The following is a 17,236-nucleotide window of genomic DNA, read 5'->3' as shown; positions in this document are numbered from 1 at the left end:
CTGCCTCCCCAGGGCTTTGGTTGAATACAGGGAGCAGCCTGGGTTTGTGAGCAGAGCCAGCTCATCTTTGTTGAGTGGCTGGACAAGGACAGTGTGAATTTGGGGTCCCTGGAGTGCCCTCCCTGCCCTGTGTGTGGAGGTGATGTGCCCAGGGGGACACAGTGCTGCTCTGCACTGACTTTTCCCCCATTGCTCTCTCTCAAGCAGCTGAGCAAAAGCTGCTGGAATTCCGGGGTGTTGGGGGAAACCCCTTGATCCCAGCACCTCTGGGAGAGGCAGGAGCTGTCCCTGAGAGCCCCCACTGCTGGGGGAGGCTCTTTGCTGCAGGCAGAGCATCCCTGCCCTGGGCACTTGCCTTGCCCGGCCTTCCCGTCCCTGCCCTTGGCACTTGTCTTGGCAGGGCTGGGCTGAGCTGCCCTCGAGGGAAGGCCAGAAGGGCCCCGTGCCAGGTTTGCATTCGCAGCACTTTGGCCTGGCCCCGGGCAGGGCTGTGCTGCTGCTGCTGGCTTTGGGGCTGGTGCTGGAGTGTCCCTTTAAACACTGCCTCGGGCAGGCTCATCTGCCAGGGATTATCTGCTGGGGAGAGGATTGGCATTAAAGGCAATGTCTCCTCCCTTCCCCCTGTCCTGCAGCATCCCCGGGCCTGAGGGGGTGAGTGCAAACCAAGATCACTTTCTCCTGGGTGAGCACAGAGGGCTCTGGGCTTGGAGGGGCAAGGGGAGGAGGCAGATGATGGCACTGGGCCTCCTCTTCCTCGCCGTGCTGGCCACGCTCACCTCCTGCCAGGACCCAGAAGGTAACAGGGGGCTTGGGGCATGAGGGGCCTTATGGGGTGCCCCAGAGCTGGCACCAGTCCTGCCCAGTAAGGAGCAAGAGCAAGGCTTGGCTCAGGGGAGCTGAGGTCTGAGTGGCTGCACTCACAGCAGGGCTTGGGGAGGGCTGGGATGGCTTTTGTGGGACTCTGAGGGCCGGGCAAGGGCTGGCAATGGTGTCCTTGCCCCCGGTGGCCCCAGGAGACCTGGACACGTACTGGTCTGGCACGGCTCCCATCTGCCTGGGGGGCTGCAAGGGGAGGCACAAGGAGCTGAAGAGGAGCCAGTGTGGGAACGGCAGCTGCTGCTGGCTGGGCTACAAATCCTTCTGCAGAGGTAAAGCCGGGGGATCCCGGGGATGCTGCGGGGCTTTGTGCCACACTCGGTGTGAGCGCCTCCCGCAGCCTGGGCCGGGCGGGGACACAGCCTGGGGCACGCTCAGCCCTGCCTGGTGACCCCTGGGGCTGTCCCCAGGGCCAGCAGCCTGCCAGCCCCTGTCCCCCCAGCCCAGGGCACAGCCCCTGTCCCCTCCCAGCGCAGGGCACAGCCCCTGTCCCCCCTGCCCAGGGCACCCCTGGGCCCCCTGTCCCCCTGTCCAGGCTGCCAGCCCCGGCTGCATCCCTGTCCTCAGTGAACTGCGGGCGGCCCGAGGCGGATTTTAACTCGGTGGTTCACGGCAACGATTGGTGGGTGGGCTCCGTGGTGCGCTACAGCTGCCGGCCCGGCTTCGTGCTGCTGGGGGACCCCGCCAGCGCCTGCCAGTCCGACGGCCAATGGAGCCCCAAGCCCTCCTGCCTCCGTGAGTAACCCGGGGCTGCCAGCGGCTGCAGGCACGGCCCCGAGCCCTCCCGACGCCCGTGGGCTCCGGGTGAGCCCCCCGTGATGGGCTCTGCCCCCGCAGGGATCTGCCTGCGGGGCCGCATCGAGATCAGCGAGCGGGACCTCACGGGCCGGTGCTCCTCGTCCTGCGGCAGCCAGGAACACCTGGGAGCCTCCCCCAGCCGCGGCTGCATCAAGATCTCGGGCTGTGTCACCAAGCTGTCGGGCTGGCCCCGCTGGCTCCAGCGCTGCGACATCTGCGAGTGCGACTGCCACGTGCCCTGCGGTGAGCCCTGCGGTGGCGCTGCCCAGCTGCGGGGCCCTGGTGCCAGGGCAAGGCTGGCAGTGGGAGAAGGGAGCTGCAAACAGCTCAAAATCCGCTGCCTTTGCTCTCCTCAGGTTCCTCCAGGTAGAGCTGGGCCAGCCGGGGCTGTGGCCGCTGTGCTGAGGGACGTTCCCACCCAGGCTCCTGCTTCCCTTCGCCAGAGTCTCCATTGTGCTCCCTCCGTAAGCTCTGTCTGTCCCAAGGCTGCCATCTGAGCTGTTCTGGGCTCACTCTTGCAGGGTGGCTCACCCCAGACTCTGCAGGGCCAGGGGGTGCTCTGGGAGCAGCAGGTGCTGGAATCTGGGGGTGTCATCCTCCATTTCCCTGGCTGCTTCTCAGAGCCCCTCTTAGAGGAGAGGCAGCACCTGTACCCGTACCTGGTGCAAAATACCTGTCCTTCAGTGCTGCAGGTTGGGATTTCTCCGTGTCAGGGGATTCCAGGCCCTGAGCTGGGAGGTGGAGCTGCCCCCTGAGCTCAATGGGGCCAGCAGGAGTGTGGCATCTGCCTCCTGTCCCCATGGCAGGGACAGAGCGGCCTGGCCAGGGCTGCAGCACCCACTGCTGAGGAGCCAAACTGCCCTGCAGCCTCCCTGGGAGTGCAGGGGGGGAAAGGTCTCATGCCCCAGGTGGAAAATCTTCCCTACAGGCTGCTCCATGCACTGGCTGCTGGTGCTGCTCCTGCCAGGGGCTCTGTGGTCCTGCCCTGAGAGCCCCTTCCCACAGGGGCTTCTCCTCCCAGCAGCTTGGGGCCACAAAGGGGGAGATGTGGCTCCAGCCAGGAACAGCTTTGTGGCCCTTGAGGACATCTCTGGCCCCTTAGGAAGCAGCCATGGAAGCAGTTTTACTCCCCCGGGGAAGGAGAGGGTGGCCTGGAGCACAAGTGATGGCCCTGCTGAGGGTGCTGTGGAGGACCAGCCACGGGGCATTAAAAATCTGTTTGCAGGGAATCCCACAGGTTTTCCTGTCATGCAAAGAGGTTCTGCTGCCTGCTCTATCCCTGCAGCCCTGAACACAGATGACAGAACCAGGACAGGCTCCCTCTGCCGCTGTCCTGAGTGGGGACACAGCTGTGGACAAGGCCACTTTAGGAAGGTCCCAGCTGGGGATTAGAGGGATGTGAAGGTCCCCATGGCACTGGGCTCCATCCCTGCTTCCTCCCACCTTGAAATGACTCCCCAGCAGCTGCTGGGTGCTTCATGGCCACCAGCTTGGGCCCAGCTGAGCAGAAAGGGGGTTAGGGGTGTCATTCCCTGCAGGGAGGAAAGGCTGTGGCACTGCCCAGAGCAGGCCTGGGCTGGCACCTGCACACAGGGAGTGCCCCAGGGCTGGGAGGCAGCTGGGTACAGAGAGAACCAGGTGAGCCCCACGTGCCTTTTGCTCCAGAACAAGATGACTTCAGATCTCCATGAGGAGCTTGGCTCCATGGACAACTCCTTGTGCCCTCCCCTGGTCTCCTCTGCCTGGATCCTGCCCTGAGCTCTGTCCTAGCCCTGAGCTGGCAGGGGGTGGGGAAAGCTCTCCTTGGCTCAACAGATGGTTTTTTAATTAATACTCCTGCTGGTGCCACTCATTTCCATATGTCTCTGGTGTTTAAGTGCTGTGGTGGGTGAGAGGTGTGAGTAACAGCGAGGAGAGAGCCAGGCGTGGTGCTGGGGAGGTGCAGGGGGATCCTGCAGGACCGGCTGCACCAGGGAGGGTGTGCTGGGGGTAAAAGCCTGGAGGGACACCCCCTGCCACCCCCTTTGTGACCAGCTGTCCCCCCACTGCCTGTCCCAAGCCATGGCTGCACACTGTGCCCGTGCTGGGGGCTCTGCACAGGGGCCTGGGCAGGGCTGAGCGGGGCAGGAGCAGCTTTAGGGTGTGTGGGGCTCCCTCAGGGGGGTTTGGGCTGAGGGGGCAGTGCGGGGGCGGTGCCCCAGATGCGGGCCCTGGGGTGCGGGGGGTGCAGAGGCAGGGCTGGCAAACCCGGGCGTGTGCTCAGGGATGCTCAGGGCCTGCTGGCAGGCGGCGAGAGGAAATAGGGCCGGTCCCTTTAAGAGGATTTTTCGCTGCCTGGCAGCGCTGCCCGCCCGGGCAGAGCCCATCCATCCATCCATCCATCCATCCATCCTGCCGCCCATCCTGCTCCCCGCCCGGCAGCACCGGCCACGGGGCTGGGGCACAGCGGCGCCCCGAGCAGCCCGGCCCGGGGGGCTGCTGCCCACTGCGGGGCTACCGCTGCCCACTGCGGGGCCGGAGCGCCCCCGGCCCGCCCTGCCCACCCAGCCCCGCGGAGGGATGGGGAGGAGACCCGGGCCGGGCACCCGCGGGGGCAGCGCCCAGCCCGGCTCCCGCCGCTGAGCACCGCGGCCGAACCGAGCGGAACCGAACCGAGCCGAACCGAGCGGAACCGAGCCGAACAGAGCGGAACCGAGCCGAACCGAGCCGCCCCCCGCCCGGCCGGGCCCCCCGGGCATCGCCCCTTTGTCTGCGGAGGAAGCGAGGCGGGGGCGCTGCGGGAGCGGAGCCGCCGCCCCGCACCCTGCCAGGTGAGCCTGCGGGAGAGCCGGGAGCGTCCCCGGGGCCGGGCGGGGCTGGGGATGGAGGGGGCCGGCGGGGAGCGGGGATGAAGGAAGAGCATCCTCGGGCAAAGCCTTCCCGTCCCCACCCCGCGCCTCGGGGCTGGGCTAAGCCGCGGAGAGCCGCTTGCGGGATTTAGCGCTCCGTGAACGCCCAGCCGGAGGAGTCAAGGTGAGCCCGAGGGCGCTCCGAGCCCGCTGCCCCCCAGCAGCACCCCAGAACCCCCCGTTCCTGCACCCCGCGGATGCCGGGAGGGGACCCTCGGGATGGGAACCCCCACCCCTCCTTCCCCGGGGCTGGGCTGGCTTCATTCCAGCCCCGAGCGGGGTCTGCCTGCGGCAGGGCTGGGCTGGGCTGGGCTGGGCTGGGGGATCTCCCGCAGCTGCCGGCGCCCCTCGCAGGGGCTGTCTGTGTGCGCTGCAGCCGCAGCGAGCCGCTGCCCGCATCCCGCAGCCGAATGTAGGTTAGCGAGGCGGTGGGACCCCAGGCTGGGAGGAGAGCTGGGTGCAGGGCACAGCTCGCTCCGGCACAGCCCGAGCTCCTTTTCCTGCTCCTGGGGGGATCCCCGACCCCCCGGCAGCCTCGGAGAGCCGCGCTCCCCGCCCTGCTCGCTCAGCATCCCCCAGCACCGCAGAGCCCCCGAGCCGAGCGGGGCTCGGCCGTGCTGCAGCCGGCTCTGGAGCACTGCGGGCACGGCAGGGCTGGGGCAGGTGTACCAGCGTCATGGCCCCGGCTCCGTGCTGGTCTGGCCTCCGAGGCTGTGCTGGAAGAGCCCGGAAGGTGAAATGATGAGCGAGGAAGGCAGAGAAGGAATGGCACCAGCAGGGCCCCCTCCCTGTTCTGTTAAGGCTCTCCCAGCAAGCCCAGGGGGACCCTAGGCACTGTGTGAGGGTCTGATGCACCCAGGACTGCTCTGCCCCAGGAGCACGGTGTGCTTTGTCCAGGAAACCAGCTGGAATCATCTGCTTGTTTAGGGTTTCATACCCGTGTTCCCCAAGGCCAGGGCAGGGCTGGCTCCTGGTGAGTCCTTGGGGACACCCAGGCACAGGGCAGGACATCAGCCCCCCCTCCTCCCCTCCTGCACCCACTAGGACAAACGGCACCGGGGCAGGGCCCCCAGGGGCTGGGGGAGCTGAGCAGCTCCGGCAGCAGAGCCGGACCGAGCTGCAGGAGGTGCATGAATTATTGACTGTGGAGCTGAAGCAAACCCTGCTGCTCTCGCCCCGAGCCCCTGGGCGCAGGCTCGGCTGGCTCCATCCTCGCAGCCAGATGTGGGTGCCGGCCCCAGCTGGGCGGAGGGGACAGCGAGGCCCGGAGCCAGCAGGAGCAGCAGGGACAGGACTCGCTGTGGGCTGGTCCCTGCAGTGCCTGGCAGAGGAGCCGAGCCCCGTGCGCTCCCCACAGAGCGGCAGGATGGCGGAGAAGGGCATGGATCCCGCCTGCGTCTCCATCGCCCTGGAGGACACGGTGTGCCACGCCGGCCCTCCCGACGCCCCGCTGCTCACCACCCACTTGAAGAAGGTGGAGAACCACATCACAGAGGCCCAGAGGTTTTCCCACCTCCCCAAGCGCTCGGCTGTCAACATCGAGTTCATCGACCTGTCCTACTCCGTGCGGGAGGGATCCTGGTGGAGGAAGAGAGGTAGGAGCTGGCGGGTGGGGAAGGGCAGGGAGGGGAGGGCTCTCCCAGCCCGTTCCCGTTCTGCACACCATGACCTCACCCTGCTCTGAGTGCCAGGGGCTCTTTGTGCCTGGGTGTTTGTTCTGGGTGCCCGTGGAGGAGGAGGCAGAGGCTCATGAACCACTGTGCTGGGCAATGCCAGGGGAAGGCAGAGCGCATTCCAGGGAAACCTCTGGCCTGGGCAGACACCCTGGGCCAGCTGGGAGGGGTGGGATGGGGTGGGATGGATTCAGCACTGCTGTTTGGGGTATGATGGATGGGATGGATTACCCCAGCACTGCTGTTTGGGGTATGATGGATGGGATTACCCCAGCACTGCTGTTTGGGGTATAATGGATGGGATGAGTTACCCCAGCACTCCTGTTTGGGGTATAATGGATGGGATGAGTTACCCCAGCACTCCTGTTTGGGGTATGATGGATGGGATTACCCCAGCACTGCTGTTTGGGGTATGATAGATGGGATGGGATTACCCCACTACTGCTGTTTGGGGTATGATGGATGGGATGGGGTTACCCCAGCACTGCTGTTTGGGGTATGATAGATGGGATGGGTTACCCCAGCACTGCTGTTTGGGGTATAATGGATGGGATGGGATGGGTTACCCCAGTACTGCTGTTTGGGGTATGATGGATGGGATGGATTACCCCAGTACTGCTGTTTGGGGTATGATAGATGGGATGGGGTACCCCAGCACTGCTGTTTGGGGTATGATGTCTGTGTGGGCTGCAGCAGGACACCCCAGCTCCCAGCCTGGCCAGGAGAAGTGTGTGGTTTGTGGGGGATTTCCTCTCCCTGTGAGCCCAGGCCGGGGCCCCTTCCCTGTGTGACTCTGGCCGGGAGCTCAGGGAGGGGAGAGGGGAGGCAGATGGCGGCTGGTGGGTGGCAGTCTGCTTTAATTAGCGCTCTCAGTTAATGGGATGCCAATCAGGCAGCCCGTTAAGATGGAGGGTGAGCTGATCTGCAGAAACTGAAGGCAGGCGGGGACGAGCAGGGACCGGGGTCACAGGGCTCGGTGAGGGGCTCTGCCAGCCAGGAGTGCCCGGTGGGGCTCTGCCCCGTCCCCAGGCTGTGCAGCTCGGGAATCCGAGGCGCTGAAACACCCTGGGAGCAGCCCTGATATCGGCCGGGATGGTGCCTCCCTGTTTACCCGGGGCGCTGAGGAATCATCCCAGAAGGATCCACGGCACAGCCGCGGGCTCGCCAGGGCGGGTTGTGCCCTAGCACCCAGGAGGAACCGGCTGCTTGCCAGCGGCCCAGTGCCTGCAGGGAGGCAGGGGGGGAGGCTCGGGCAGCTGGGCCAGGTGGGAGCAAGCCCAGGGGTGCGGGGGTCCCTGGGGTGGCGGTGGGAGGGGGCCTTTTCTCCCTCCGTTCAGGCAGGGCTGGCAGGGCTATCGGGGGATCTCGGTGGCTTTGGCGACATCCCCCAGCCCGGCTGGCCCGCCGTGCTGAGCAGGAGGTTACTGGCAGTCAATGAACGTGAGTAACCGCTGCGCAAGCTGCAGTGGCGCCGACGTGAGCAGCATGCGCGGTGCGGAGCCGTGCGCGCTGCCGGGGGGGGCTGCTGGCCCTGCTCGCCCCTGACCACCCTGAGCAGCACCCCCGGCCTCCCCTGCCCGCCCCCTGCCCGCGGGACCCCCTCCTGCCGCGGGGGTCCTGACCCCGAGGGGCGCGGAGGGGGAACGGGGGGCTGGATGCCCTTCCCTGGGGATGGACGAGCCACGGGGCTCCCCAGAGAGGCGGGACTGTCACTGCCCTGCCCCTGGGCTTGCCCCAGCTTGGGTTTGCTGCCCTTGCCCCACAGCGGCTGTGCCCGTGGGGCACAGAGGGGACGCAGTTCCATTAGAGGGATGCTCAGGCTCGGTCCATGGGGTTATCAGCCCCCAAAACCAATTCCTGTCCAGCCAGGGCTCCATTTCAGGGGCAGATCCTGAGAGCCCGAGGCTGTGCTTGTTCCTTACTCCCGACACATCGTGTTCCTTCTGCCAGAAAATGCTAATCAGCCGCGTTTAAAGCAGAGATAATTCCAGGTCTGATTAGCAGCGGCTGCTGCCGGGTGCCACAGCGTGAATGCCAATGAAGGCAACAGCCGGATCGGGAATTCTGCCTGCCCCCTGCTGCCCCGCTCCGCGCTGGCCCTGCCCCTGGCCTTGGGGATCAGCATCTGAAGACAAACCCAGGAGCAGCCTGGTAATCTCCCTCAGCAGCTCTGACCTGACCCGGGCATTTCCCTGCTCTTTGCTGTGATCCAGGTCAGGAGCTTCTTCAGCGCCGGGAATCAGTGGGATCAGCCAAGGACCAGGGGCAGGGATGGTGCTGGAGGGGGCAGCTGCTGTGGCCATAGCCCCGGGGGTGCTGATGGGGCACACACAGCTCCTCCATGGCACACGGGGCTCCTGAGGCGCCCCAGGAGCTGGGGTGGCATGGCATGACCCTGCTGCTCTCCCCCTGCAGGGTACAAGACTCTCCTCAAATGCCTGTCAGGGAAGTTCTGCCAGCGGGAGCTCATTGGGATCATGGGCCCCTCGGGAGCTGGGAAATCCACACTAATGAACATCCTGGCTGGCTACAGGTGGGTCTGGGGGGGCCCAGAGGGGCTGGGGGTGCAGGGCTGTGCTGCATCCCCCCACCCCTCCCTCCTGCAGGGAGACTGGCATGAAGGGGCAGATCCTGGTGAACGGGCGGCCGCGGGACCTGCGCACCTTCCGCAAGATGTCCTGCTACATCATGCAGGATGACATGCTGCTGCCACACCTCACCGTGCTCGAGGCCATGATGGTGAGCTCTGGGGACATCCCGTGGGGCGAGGGACATCCTCTGGGGACGTCCTGTGGGCTGGCTCCTTGTGGGCACTGAGCCCACACCAGCACTGGGCATTTCCAAGGGCTCTGGGATGCAGGAACAAAATCCTGCTGTCCGTGCTCCCTCCATGCTGAGCAGACAGGGCTGCAACCACGGTGCAGCCAGCTCTGTTCCCTACACCTGACAGTCCTGTCTCCGTGGCCATCCTCTCCCTGCAGGTCTCTGCTAACCTGAAGCTGAGTGAGAAGCAGGAGGTGAAGAAGGAGCTGGTAAGGGCTGGGGAGGGTGGGCCCAGACCCCCTCAGCTCTCCCCAAGATGGGGACAAGGGGAGCAGGGGATGGCAAGGGTGAAGGGAGGGGGATGAAAGCCCATGCAAACCCTTGGCTGTGTGACAGGTGAACGAGATCCTGACGGCCCTGGGGCTGCTGGAGTGCTCCTACACCCGCACCAGCTCCCTGTCGGGGGGGCAGCGCAAGCGCCTGGCCATCGCCCTGGAGCTGGTCAACAACCCGCCCGTCATGTTCTTCGATGAGCCCACCAGGTGAGCCCACAGGGGCTCCCAGCACTGCCTGCCCAGCTGGGCTGCCCCTGCTGGCCTGGCCAGTGCCCTCTGGCACCCACCTGAGCGCGGGACGGGACCGTGCCCCTGGGGCTGGTGCTGCTCTGCATGGATCTGAGGGGAGGGTGGCCACAAGCGGGGCATCTTCAGGATGTTCTTGTCCCTCTCTCAACTCTCCCCTTGTCTCTCTGCTGTCTCTCTCTCCTCCACTCCCTCCTGCACGGCCACAGCGGGCTGGACAGTGCCTCCTGCTTCCAGGTGGTGTCCCTGATGCGCTCCCTGGCTCAGGGCGGGCGCACCATCATCTGCACCATCCACCAGCCCAGCGCCAAGCTCTTCGAGATGTTCGACAAGGTCTGGCCTGGCACAGGGTCCCTCTGGCTCCAAGAGCCATGAGAGGGGTGGGCTGCAGGCTTTTGTCCCGGGGCTCGTGGCAGGAGTGGGTGACAACCCCCTGGCTGCCCTGCACCTGCCACATCCTGGTTTTCTCTTGCAGCTCTACATCCTGAGCCAGGGCCAGTGCATCTTCAAGGGCGTCGTGACCAACCTCATCCCCTACCTGAAGGGCCTTGGCCTCCACTGCCCCACGTACCACAACCCCGCTGACTTCAGTGAGTGCCCCCAGCCCAGCAGAGGGTGGCAAGCTCCAAACCCAGTGCCCAAGCCCTGGGGGCTGCCCAGGATGCCCAAGGGAGCTGCCTGTGCCCTTCCTGCTAGGTGCTGGTGGCTCAGCACCTCTCAGGGGTCCTGTCCTCCTCCACAGTCATCGAGGTGGCCTCAGGGGAGTACGGGGACCTCAACCCCGTCCTGTTCCGCGCTGTCCAGAATGGGATGTGCACCATGGCTGAGAAGAAGAGCAGCCCTGACAAGGCAGACTCATCATGCCCAACGTGTGGGACGGTGAGTGGGGCTCAGAGGAGCCTCCTGTGCCAGCAGGGGCCCCGTGGTGAGAACCTGACCCACGTCCCTGTGCTCCTGCAGGACGTGGATCACATCGAGAGCCACACATTTGCCACCAGCACCTCAACTCAGTTCTGCATCCTCTTCAAGAGAACCTTCATCTGCATCCTACGGGACACGGTGAGGCCAGGGAGGGCTCGGGGTTGGGCTCTTTGGGGTCTGGCAGCGACAAGGAGCTCCACGGGCTGTCCTCTGCTCCCTTGGGATGTTTTTGGGGTGCAGCCCTGCCCTGCTGAGCCCCCTGTGCCCACAGGTGCTGACCCACCTGCGGTTCATGTCCCACATCTGCATCGGGGTGCTCATCGGGCTGCTCTACCTGCACATCGGCAACGACGCGGGCAAGGTCTTCAACAACACCGGCTTCCTCTTCTTCTCCATGCTCTTCCTCATGTTCGCTGCCCTCATGCCCACCATCCTCACCTGTAAGGAGCTCCCTGCCCTGAAATCCCCCTGTTGATCCCAGGGGTGCTCCAGCTGTGTGGCACTGTGGGTGTGCAGGGCAGGGTGTGGGGAGCCAAAGGCAAAAGGGGGAAAGTAAGAGAGGAGAGAAAAAATTAAACAGGGAAAAGGCTCCTGTTTGCCTGTATTGCAGTTTTCCCTTTGTTTGGCTATAATCTGGTTATTTGACCCCTGTTGGCTCAAAGTAGAATGCTAGAATGTCAATATTTTATTTTTTTAATCTTTGAAAATGCGTGTAAATCTGTAAAAAAGCCCCACCCAAGCTGACTTTTCCACGTGGAAATTCCCCGTATCAGCCACTCATTTATTTTTTCCCCCAAGGAAAGTTTGGGCACCCTCTCATGATGCAGCTGGGGGGGGTTACCTGGTGCATCTCCCACCTGCAGGGTGGGTGTGAGAGGGGCTGGAGCACCCCAGGGCAGGGAATTTCTGGCTGCTCACCCCCTGCTCCCCTGCAGTCCCCCAGGAGATGACCGTGTTCCTGAGGGAACACCTGAACTACTGGTACAGCCTCAAAGCCTATTACCTGGCAAAGACCATGGCAGACGTGCCCTTCCAGGTGAGCTTTGGTGCCTTTGGTCACCGCCCTGATGCTGCTGTGCCACCCCTGGCACAGCCACTCCCTGCCCAGTGCCCCAGGCTGGCTGTGGAGGGGTCAGTGGGTGGGGATGGCCATGGGTGGGGTCAGTGGGGTGGGGATGGCCGTGGGTGGTGTCTGTGGGGTCAGTGGGGTGGGGATGGCTGTGGGTGGTGTCTCTGGGGTCAGTGGGGTCAGTGGGGTGGGGATGGCCGTGGGTGGTGTCTGTGGGGTCAGTGGGGTGGGGATGGCCCTGGGTGGTGTCTGCAGGGTCAGTGGGGTGGGGATGGCCGTGGGTGGTGTCTCTGGGGTCAGTAGGGTGGGGACGGCCCTGGGTGGTGTCTATGGGGTGGGGATGGCTGTGGGTGGTGTCTGTGGGGTCAGTGGGGTGGGGATGGCTGTGGGTGGTGTCTCTGGGGTCAGTAGGGTGGGGACGGCCCTGGGTGGTGTCTATGGGGTGGGGATGGCCCTGGGTGGTGTCTGTGGGGTCAGTGGGGTGGCAATGGCTGTGGGTGGCGTCTCTGGGGTCAGTGGGGTGGGGATGGCCCTGGGGCCCAGCAGGGCTGTGTGTCTGTCCCTGCAGGTGATCTGCCCCATCGCCTACTGCAGCATCGTGTACTGGATGACGGGCCAGCCCCCCGAGGCCACGCGCTTCCTGCTCTTCTCCGCCCTGGCCACCGCCACCGCCCTGGTGGCCCAGTCCCTGGGGCTCCTCATCGGAGCTGCTTCCACTTCCCTGCAGGTCTGGCAGGGTTTACCTCTTCCGTGGAGAGTTGCAAGGGTCCCCGTGGCAGTGTGGGGTGCAGTGCTGCCCGTGGGTGGGCAGGGAGGTGACCCCCAGTGGCCTCTGCTCCCCAGGTGGCCACCTTTGTGGGACCCGTCACTGCCATCCCCGTGCTGCTCTTCTCGGGCTTCTTCGTCAGCTTCAAGACCATCCCCACCTACCTGCAGTGGAGCTCCTACGTCTCCTACGTAAGGTGGGACCCCAGCTCTGGCCAGAGCTCCCTGTCCTGGGCTCCCCTGTGGCCCTGGTGACCCTCAGGTGTGCTCTGCCCTAGGTATGGCTTCGAGGGGGTCATCCTCACCATCTACGCCATGGAGCGCGAGGACCTGGAGTGCCTCGAGGACTTCTGCCCTTTCCAAAAGCCCATCAAGATCCTGCAGGAGCTGGACGTGGAGGAGGCCAAGCTCTACCTGGACTTCCTCATCCTGGGCATCTTCTTTGTCATCCTGCGGCTCCTGGCTTACCTGGTGCTCAGGTACAAGGTCAAATCTGAGAGATAAGGGGGCCGTGGGGCCCCAGTGCCGTTCCCGGGCCTGGCCTGCTGTGAGAGATGTTCTGCAGATGGACACGGTGCTCCTGCAGGTCCCAGACCATGGTGGAGGCACTGGGAGGTGCCAGCCGGGCCTGGCTCAGTCGAGAAGGGTTTTGAGACATCTCGGAACTGTTTTAACCTTTCCACACACACTCTTCATTGCAAAACGTTTTGTACAGCCCTGGCATGTGCCACTCTCCCCCCCAGGACTGACAGAGCTTGGGTCCCCTCTTGTTGTCCTTGCCTGGCTCTGCCCTGGGGACAGCAGGGACAGCCCAGCCCCGGTGTTTGTGCCCAGCACGGCTGGGAGGAGCCTGCCCTGTGCAGGGGGAGCGGCACTGGGGCTGGGCTGGCCTGGGAGGAGGGAGCTGCAGAGCTGGAAGTGCAGCCATGGCCCCGTTCCTCGTCCTGACCAGCAGCGTGGGAGTCGGCGCTGAGAGGAGCCCAAAGATGCCATAGGTGGAGTTGCACAAGGCTTTAGAGTTTCCTGTCGCTGTAGCCACAGAGATTGCTGCATCCCCCTTTTCTTTCTGTCCAAACCCTCCTTCTTTTTTTTTCCTTTTTCTTTATTTTTTTTCCCAAAAGCCCCACTGCATCCCAGTCTTCAGCAAAGGGAGCAAACAGGCAGAGAAGGACTTGGGGCTCTGTCTCAGACGCCTGCTGGGACATCATCCTCAGAGATGGGATCTTCAAGCCAGGGTCTGTGGGAGCAGGACAGTGTTCTCAGACCTTAGGGAGTCTCACATTCAGTCCCTGTTGTCTCTGGGATCTGAGACAGGAGGATCTGAACCAATTTAACCAACATGGAGAGAAGTGACTGGTCCCTTGCATGGAGCAAGGAGGATTTGGGTTCCCACACCCTGCCCATGCCAGGAGGATGGAAAACGGCTGGGCTCAGCTGGGTCACCACTGGAGGCTCTGCTGCAGGAGGAGAGCTGGCCCTGAGCCCTGTCCCTGCAGCCTCTGTCCCCCAGCTCCACCGGGGCTGTCTCAGCAGGACGGGGCGGACGAGCCTCGCTCAGCACCGACTGTGCAGGGAGGGGACACCAAGGACACCCAGCCTGTCACAGTGCCAACCCCCCAGGGTGACACTGGGCATGAGGGGGTCCCAGCAGTGCCTGAACTGGAAACCAGGTGAGATCCCAGACTGGTTTGTTTGCAGCAGGTGACCCAGACACTGGGATGGTACCAGAAGGTCCCTTTTGGTGTCTCTGGTGGCTGCTCCAAACTCGCACACCTTGCAGAGGGAAGGCAATTCAGCACCTTGCTGGCTCTCCAGAGGAACTGAGCCGAGCCCAGAGCTGCTGGGGCATGTGCAGCTGCTGCTGTGCTGGGATCACAGCACCCTGCTCACCTGCCCAGCACAGCTCCGTGGGTGTGCTGGCACTGCTGGCACCGGGCTGCACGTGGCACCCACAGACGTGGGAACCTGCGGGATTTTGGCAAGCACGGACGTGGGGGAGGCAGCCCTGCCCCACCCTGGCAGGCTGGCCCTGGCTCAGGTCAGCCTGGGGATCCTGCTCCTGGCCCTCTGAGCAGCCAGGGATTGCAGGGCAAACGCCAGATTCCAGCAGAATCCTGGAGACTGATCTTTGGTCTTGCTGGCTTGGGCTGGGGCTGCACAGCAGAGTCTGGCTGGCCTGACACTGATGCTGGCACTCAGCAAAGCTGAGCTTCCCCTGCCTGGAGGGCATCGAGGAATGTTTGGCCATGGGGCTCTCTTGCACTGAGGGTCTGCAAGCAGGACCCACCCTGCTGCCCTTTCCACGCTGAGCTTGGGGTTTTCCCCAGGGGCTGCTGTCTGACTTTTCACCGTCCCTCACAAAATTCCCCTCTGCTCCTGGCTCTTCCTGCAGTGCAGTGGAGCTGTGCCAGCTGCAGGGCTGCCAGCCACAGCCACAGGGGCACGGAGGAGTGGGGGGCAGCCCCTGTGCCTGCTCTGTCATGAGGTGCAGGGGTGGGCAGGGAGCTGGGGGATGTGGGGCTGTCACCCTTGTCCATCTCCTTGTCCCTGGAGCTGGTGGGATGATGCTCTGCTTCTGTCCTGCTCTTGGGCTGGGACTAGTCCCTGCTCTGCTGGGCTGAGGCTTTTCCCTGGATGGATCCTGAGATGCAGGAGGTGTCAGTGGGGCAGCTCTGCACAGCTCCTGCTTCCCCCCTGGCATTTGGGGCTCTCGTGGTGGGTCCTGTCTTCTGCACCCTGGAGGTGCTGCTGTCCCCAGCACATCTGGACAGCCCTGTGCCATCACAGCCAGGGCCACCACCGCTCCCAGGCGGGCCAGGACAAGATGGAGTAGCTTGTGGAGCAAAGGGGCCACCAGCAGGCACCAGTGACTGCCACTGGCCGTGTCCCCCATGCCCAGGGAAGGCTTTGCTGAGCAGGCTCTGCTGCTTGCAGAGAAACTCCATGGCACAGGCTTCTCCAGATCAGAGCAGCACTACCAGGGCAGGTGGCTCCCACTGCTGGGCCCAGCCTGCCTGGGATGGGGCAGCACCCTGGGACACCCAGGAGGGCTCAGCACAGCCTGTGCCTCCTGTGCCCGTCAGCTGCAGTGTCCCAGCCCACCAGGTACGTGGACACTGCAGGGCAAAGGGCCAGGACAAAGCCTGGAGCTGCAGGATGGCTGTCCCCGAGCTGGGCAAGGGCTCTGGGGAGTGGGGGTGATGGGGCAGGCCCTGGGGCAGCAGGACACGAGTGAATGTGTGGGGATGAAGGGGCTGATGAGTGAGGGAAGTGGCACAGGGCAAAGGCACCCTCAGTGCTGCCTGAGGAGCTGAGCCAAGGTGCCACTGTCCTTTCCCTGTCTTCAAGGACAGCCCCAGGGGTGGTGGAAGGTGCAGGGAAAGGTGAGGAGGTGAATCACATTTGCACTGAGCCCCCAGGCTGGCGGGGCTGGGCTGAGCACCCCGGGCTTTATTGCCTGGCTGGTCCCTGCCCTGCCCCTGGGGTTTTCTCTGCCCTGGCATGGCAGAGGGATGGGGTGCAGCCATCCTGCTCCAGGGGGCCCCGAGGGAAGCAGCAAGGATGCACTTTATCAGAGCAGGGGAGCAGAGCCGTGGGTGCTCCTGGCTGCAGGAACCCCACAAGAGAACGCGTCCGGATAATCCCGAGGAGTGTGATGGAGGAGAGCAGGCTTCTTACCCCACACCTCCTCTCCTGCCCCTGCCCTCCCTTGTGATGCACTTTGAGTGGATGAGGGTGGGGGTCAAGCTGTGGCTCTGGCTCCCTGGGAACACCAGCTGAGCCTCAACACACCAAAAACTGCTTCAGCCCCTTCGGCCCATGGCTGTGTCAGGCTCTGCCTCTCACGGGTGCTCTGATGGCAGGCAGGCAGGCAGGAGCATGGCCACTCACCTCCATGCATGTCCAGGCCACCTTTGTCACACGCACAAGAAGAGCAAATGCTTCATCACCTGGCTGGGGTTTGCTGGAGGGGAGACTGGGCTAGAACAGGGAGGGGATGGGGCTTCTCCCAGGGTTTCATCCCTCTCCCAAATCAGGCAATAAAACAGTGTTTCCTTCTCACTGTGTGTGTGTGGACACCATTTGTCCTGTCCCCCTGCCATGGGCTCTCTGTGTGTGTCCCTGCCATGCTGGACCCTGTGGTTTTCCAGCCTTTGCTGTGTCAGGACACCAGGCTGGACACTGTGGGCATGTGTGATCCAGGGGGGCACCACGCAGAGAAGTGCAGGCATTGAAACTCACACTTCCACACGGCCACAGGTGTGAGCTGCTCCCTCCCTGGGACAGCTTGCCAAAATAAGGTGCAGGTAGCAGCTCAAAGGCCGAGGGAGTCTGCTGGCACAGCTCTGTTGTGCCAGCTGCTCCGGGGGGATTTGCCCAGGTCTCTCTGCCTTGCTGGGAGGAGGCTGTGAAGCAGGAGCAGGGCACTGCTGCCCACAGCTGCAGCCTGGCAGGAACCAGGCAGGGTGGAGGTGAGGCCCTGGGCTCTCCAGGCTGGGCTGCACAAGCAGGTAAGTGCCCCGCAGGGCCGGGGTGCCAGGTGCCAGCTTGCTGCCCACCAGTGCCCAGAGGGTGCCGGGAGCTGCTGGGCAGGAGGAGATGTCCTGGTTTGTGTCGGTGTTTCTGAGATGCCAGCTGTACTTGTTGGACTTCACACATCAATAAAACTTATATTTATAGTGTACTGCCTGGGTGTCTCCTTTCCTGAGAGCCTTGAGGGCACAGCTGGGATGTTGAATTTGGAGTGAAAATACACAGGTGTGACCCCCTCAGTCCCAGCCACCCCTGAGTGAGCTGGCATTTCCTGGGACAGCACCCAGGCACTGAGAAGAGTGCGTGTGGCCCCAGTGACACAGCTGCCACTTGCTGGGTGGCCAGAGCGGCTCTGCCGGCAGCGAGAGG

General features: G+C 64.0%; 2 protein-coding genes across 5 annotated transcripts; both read left to right on the top strand.

Moving 5' to 3' along the window:
* The first annotated feature begins 499 nt into the window (after positions 1 to 499).
* LOC129129450 (C4b-binding protein-like) lies at positions 500 to 3,201 on the top strand. Of its 2 annotated transcripts, XM_054647292.2 has the most exons (4): positions 500 to 1,148; positions 1,444 to 1,611; positions 1,714 to 1,917; positions 2,031 to 2,160. In XM_054647292.2, the coding sequence occupies exons 1-4, from the start codon at positions 986 to 988 to the stop codon at positions 2,042 to 2,044; spliced, it is 549 nt and encodes a 182-aa protein (XP_054503267.2). In that variant the 5' UTR covers positions 500 to 985; the 3' UTR covers positions 2,045 to 2,160. The 2 variants fall into 2 exon arrangements, with proteins under 2 accessions (XP_054503267.2, XP_077046187.1); XM_077190072.1 differs by having other exon boundaries at positions 1,714 to 3,201.
* A 750-nt stretch (positions 3,202 to 3,951) lies between these two features.
* Positions 3,952 to 17,018, top strand: ABCG4 (ATP binding cassette subfamily G member 4). Of its 3 annotated transcripts, none has more exons than XM_077190066.1 (15): positions 3,952 to 4,484; positions 5,920 to 6,157; positions 8,651 to 8,768; positions 8,842 to 8,974; positions 9,217 to 9,267; positions 9,395 to 9,540; positions 9,789 to 9,912; positions 10,055 to 10,169; positions 10,322 to 10,458; positions 10,540 to 10,638; positions 10,772 to 10,940; positions 11,436 to 11,536; positions 12,138 to 12,296; positions 12,413 to 12,531; positions 12,613 to 17,018. In XM_077190066.1, exons 2-15 carry the CDS (start codon positions 5,929 to 5,931, stop codon positions 12,836 to 12,838), a joined length of 1,926 nt encoding a protein of 641 aa, XP_077046181.1. In that variant the 5' UTR covers positions 3,952 to 4,484; positions 5,920 to 5,928; the 3' UTR covers positions 12,839 to 17,018. The 3 variants fall into 3 exon arrangements, with proteins under 3 accessions (XP_077046181.1, XP_054503422.1, XP_077046182.1); XM_054647447.2 differs by lacking the exon at positions 3,952 to 4,484 and adding an exon at positions 4,527 to 4,686; XM_077190067.1 differs by lacking the exons at positions 3,952 to 4,484; positions 5,920 to 6,157 and adding an exon at positions 7,550 to 8,448.
* The last annotated feature ends 218 nt before the right edge of the window (positions 17,019 to 17,236 follow it).

The sequence above is a fragment of the Agelaius phoeniceus genome, chromosome 23, assembly GCF_051311805.1.
Source record: "Agelaius phoeniceus isolate bAgePho1 chromosome 23, bAgePho1.hap1, whole genome shotgun sequence".
NCBI classification, from domain to species: domain Eukaryota; kingdom Metazoa; phylum Chordata; class Aves; order Passeriformes; family Icteridae; genus Agelaius; species Agelaius phoeniceus.
The sequence above is the reverse complement of the archived record's forward strand: the minus strand, read 5'-3'. Positions and strand labels throughout refer to the sequence as shown.

Excerpts from the sequence above, each read along its gene's own strand:
- LOC129129450 (XM_077190072.1), top strand. The coding sequence starts at position 986 with ATGGTGTCCTTGCCCCCGGTGGCCCCAGGAGACCTGGACACGTACTGG. Across the intron at positions 1,149-1,443 it reads CTACAAATCCTTCTGCAGAG|TGAACTGCGGGCGGCCCGAG; the intron begins GTAAAGCCGGGG and ends CCCTGTCCTCAG. Across the intron at positions 1,612-1,713 it reads CCCCAAGCCCTCCTGCCTCC|GGATCTGCCTGCGGGGCCGC; the intron begins GTGAGTAACCCG and ends CTGCCCCCGCAG.
- ABCG4 (XM_077190066.1), top strand. The coding sequence starts at position 5,929 with ATGGCGGAGAAGGGCATGGATCCCGCCTGCGTCTCCATCGCCCTGGAG. Across the intron at positions 6,158-8,650 it reads ATCCTGGTGGAGGAAGAGAG|GGTACAAGACTCTCCTCAAA; the intron begins GTAGGAGCTGGC and ends CTCCCCCTGCAG. Across the intron at positions 8,769-8,841 it reads AACATCCTGGCTGGCTACAG|GGAGACTGGCATGAAGGGGC; the intron begins GTGGGTCTGGGG and ends TCCCTCCTGCAG.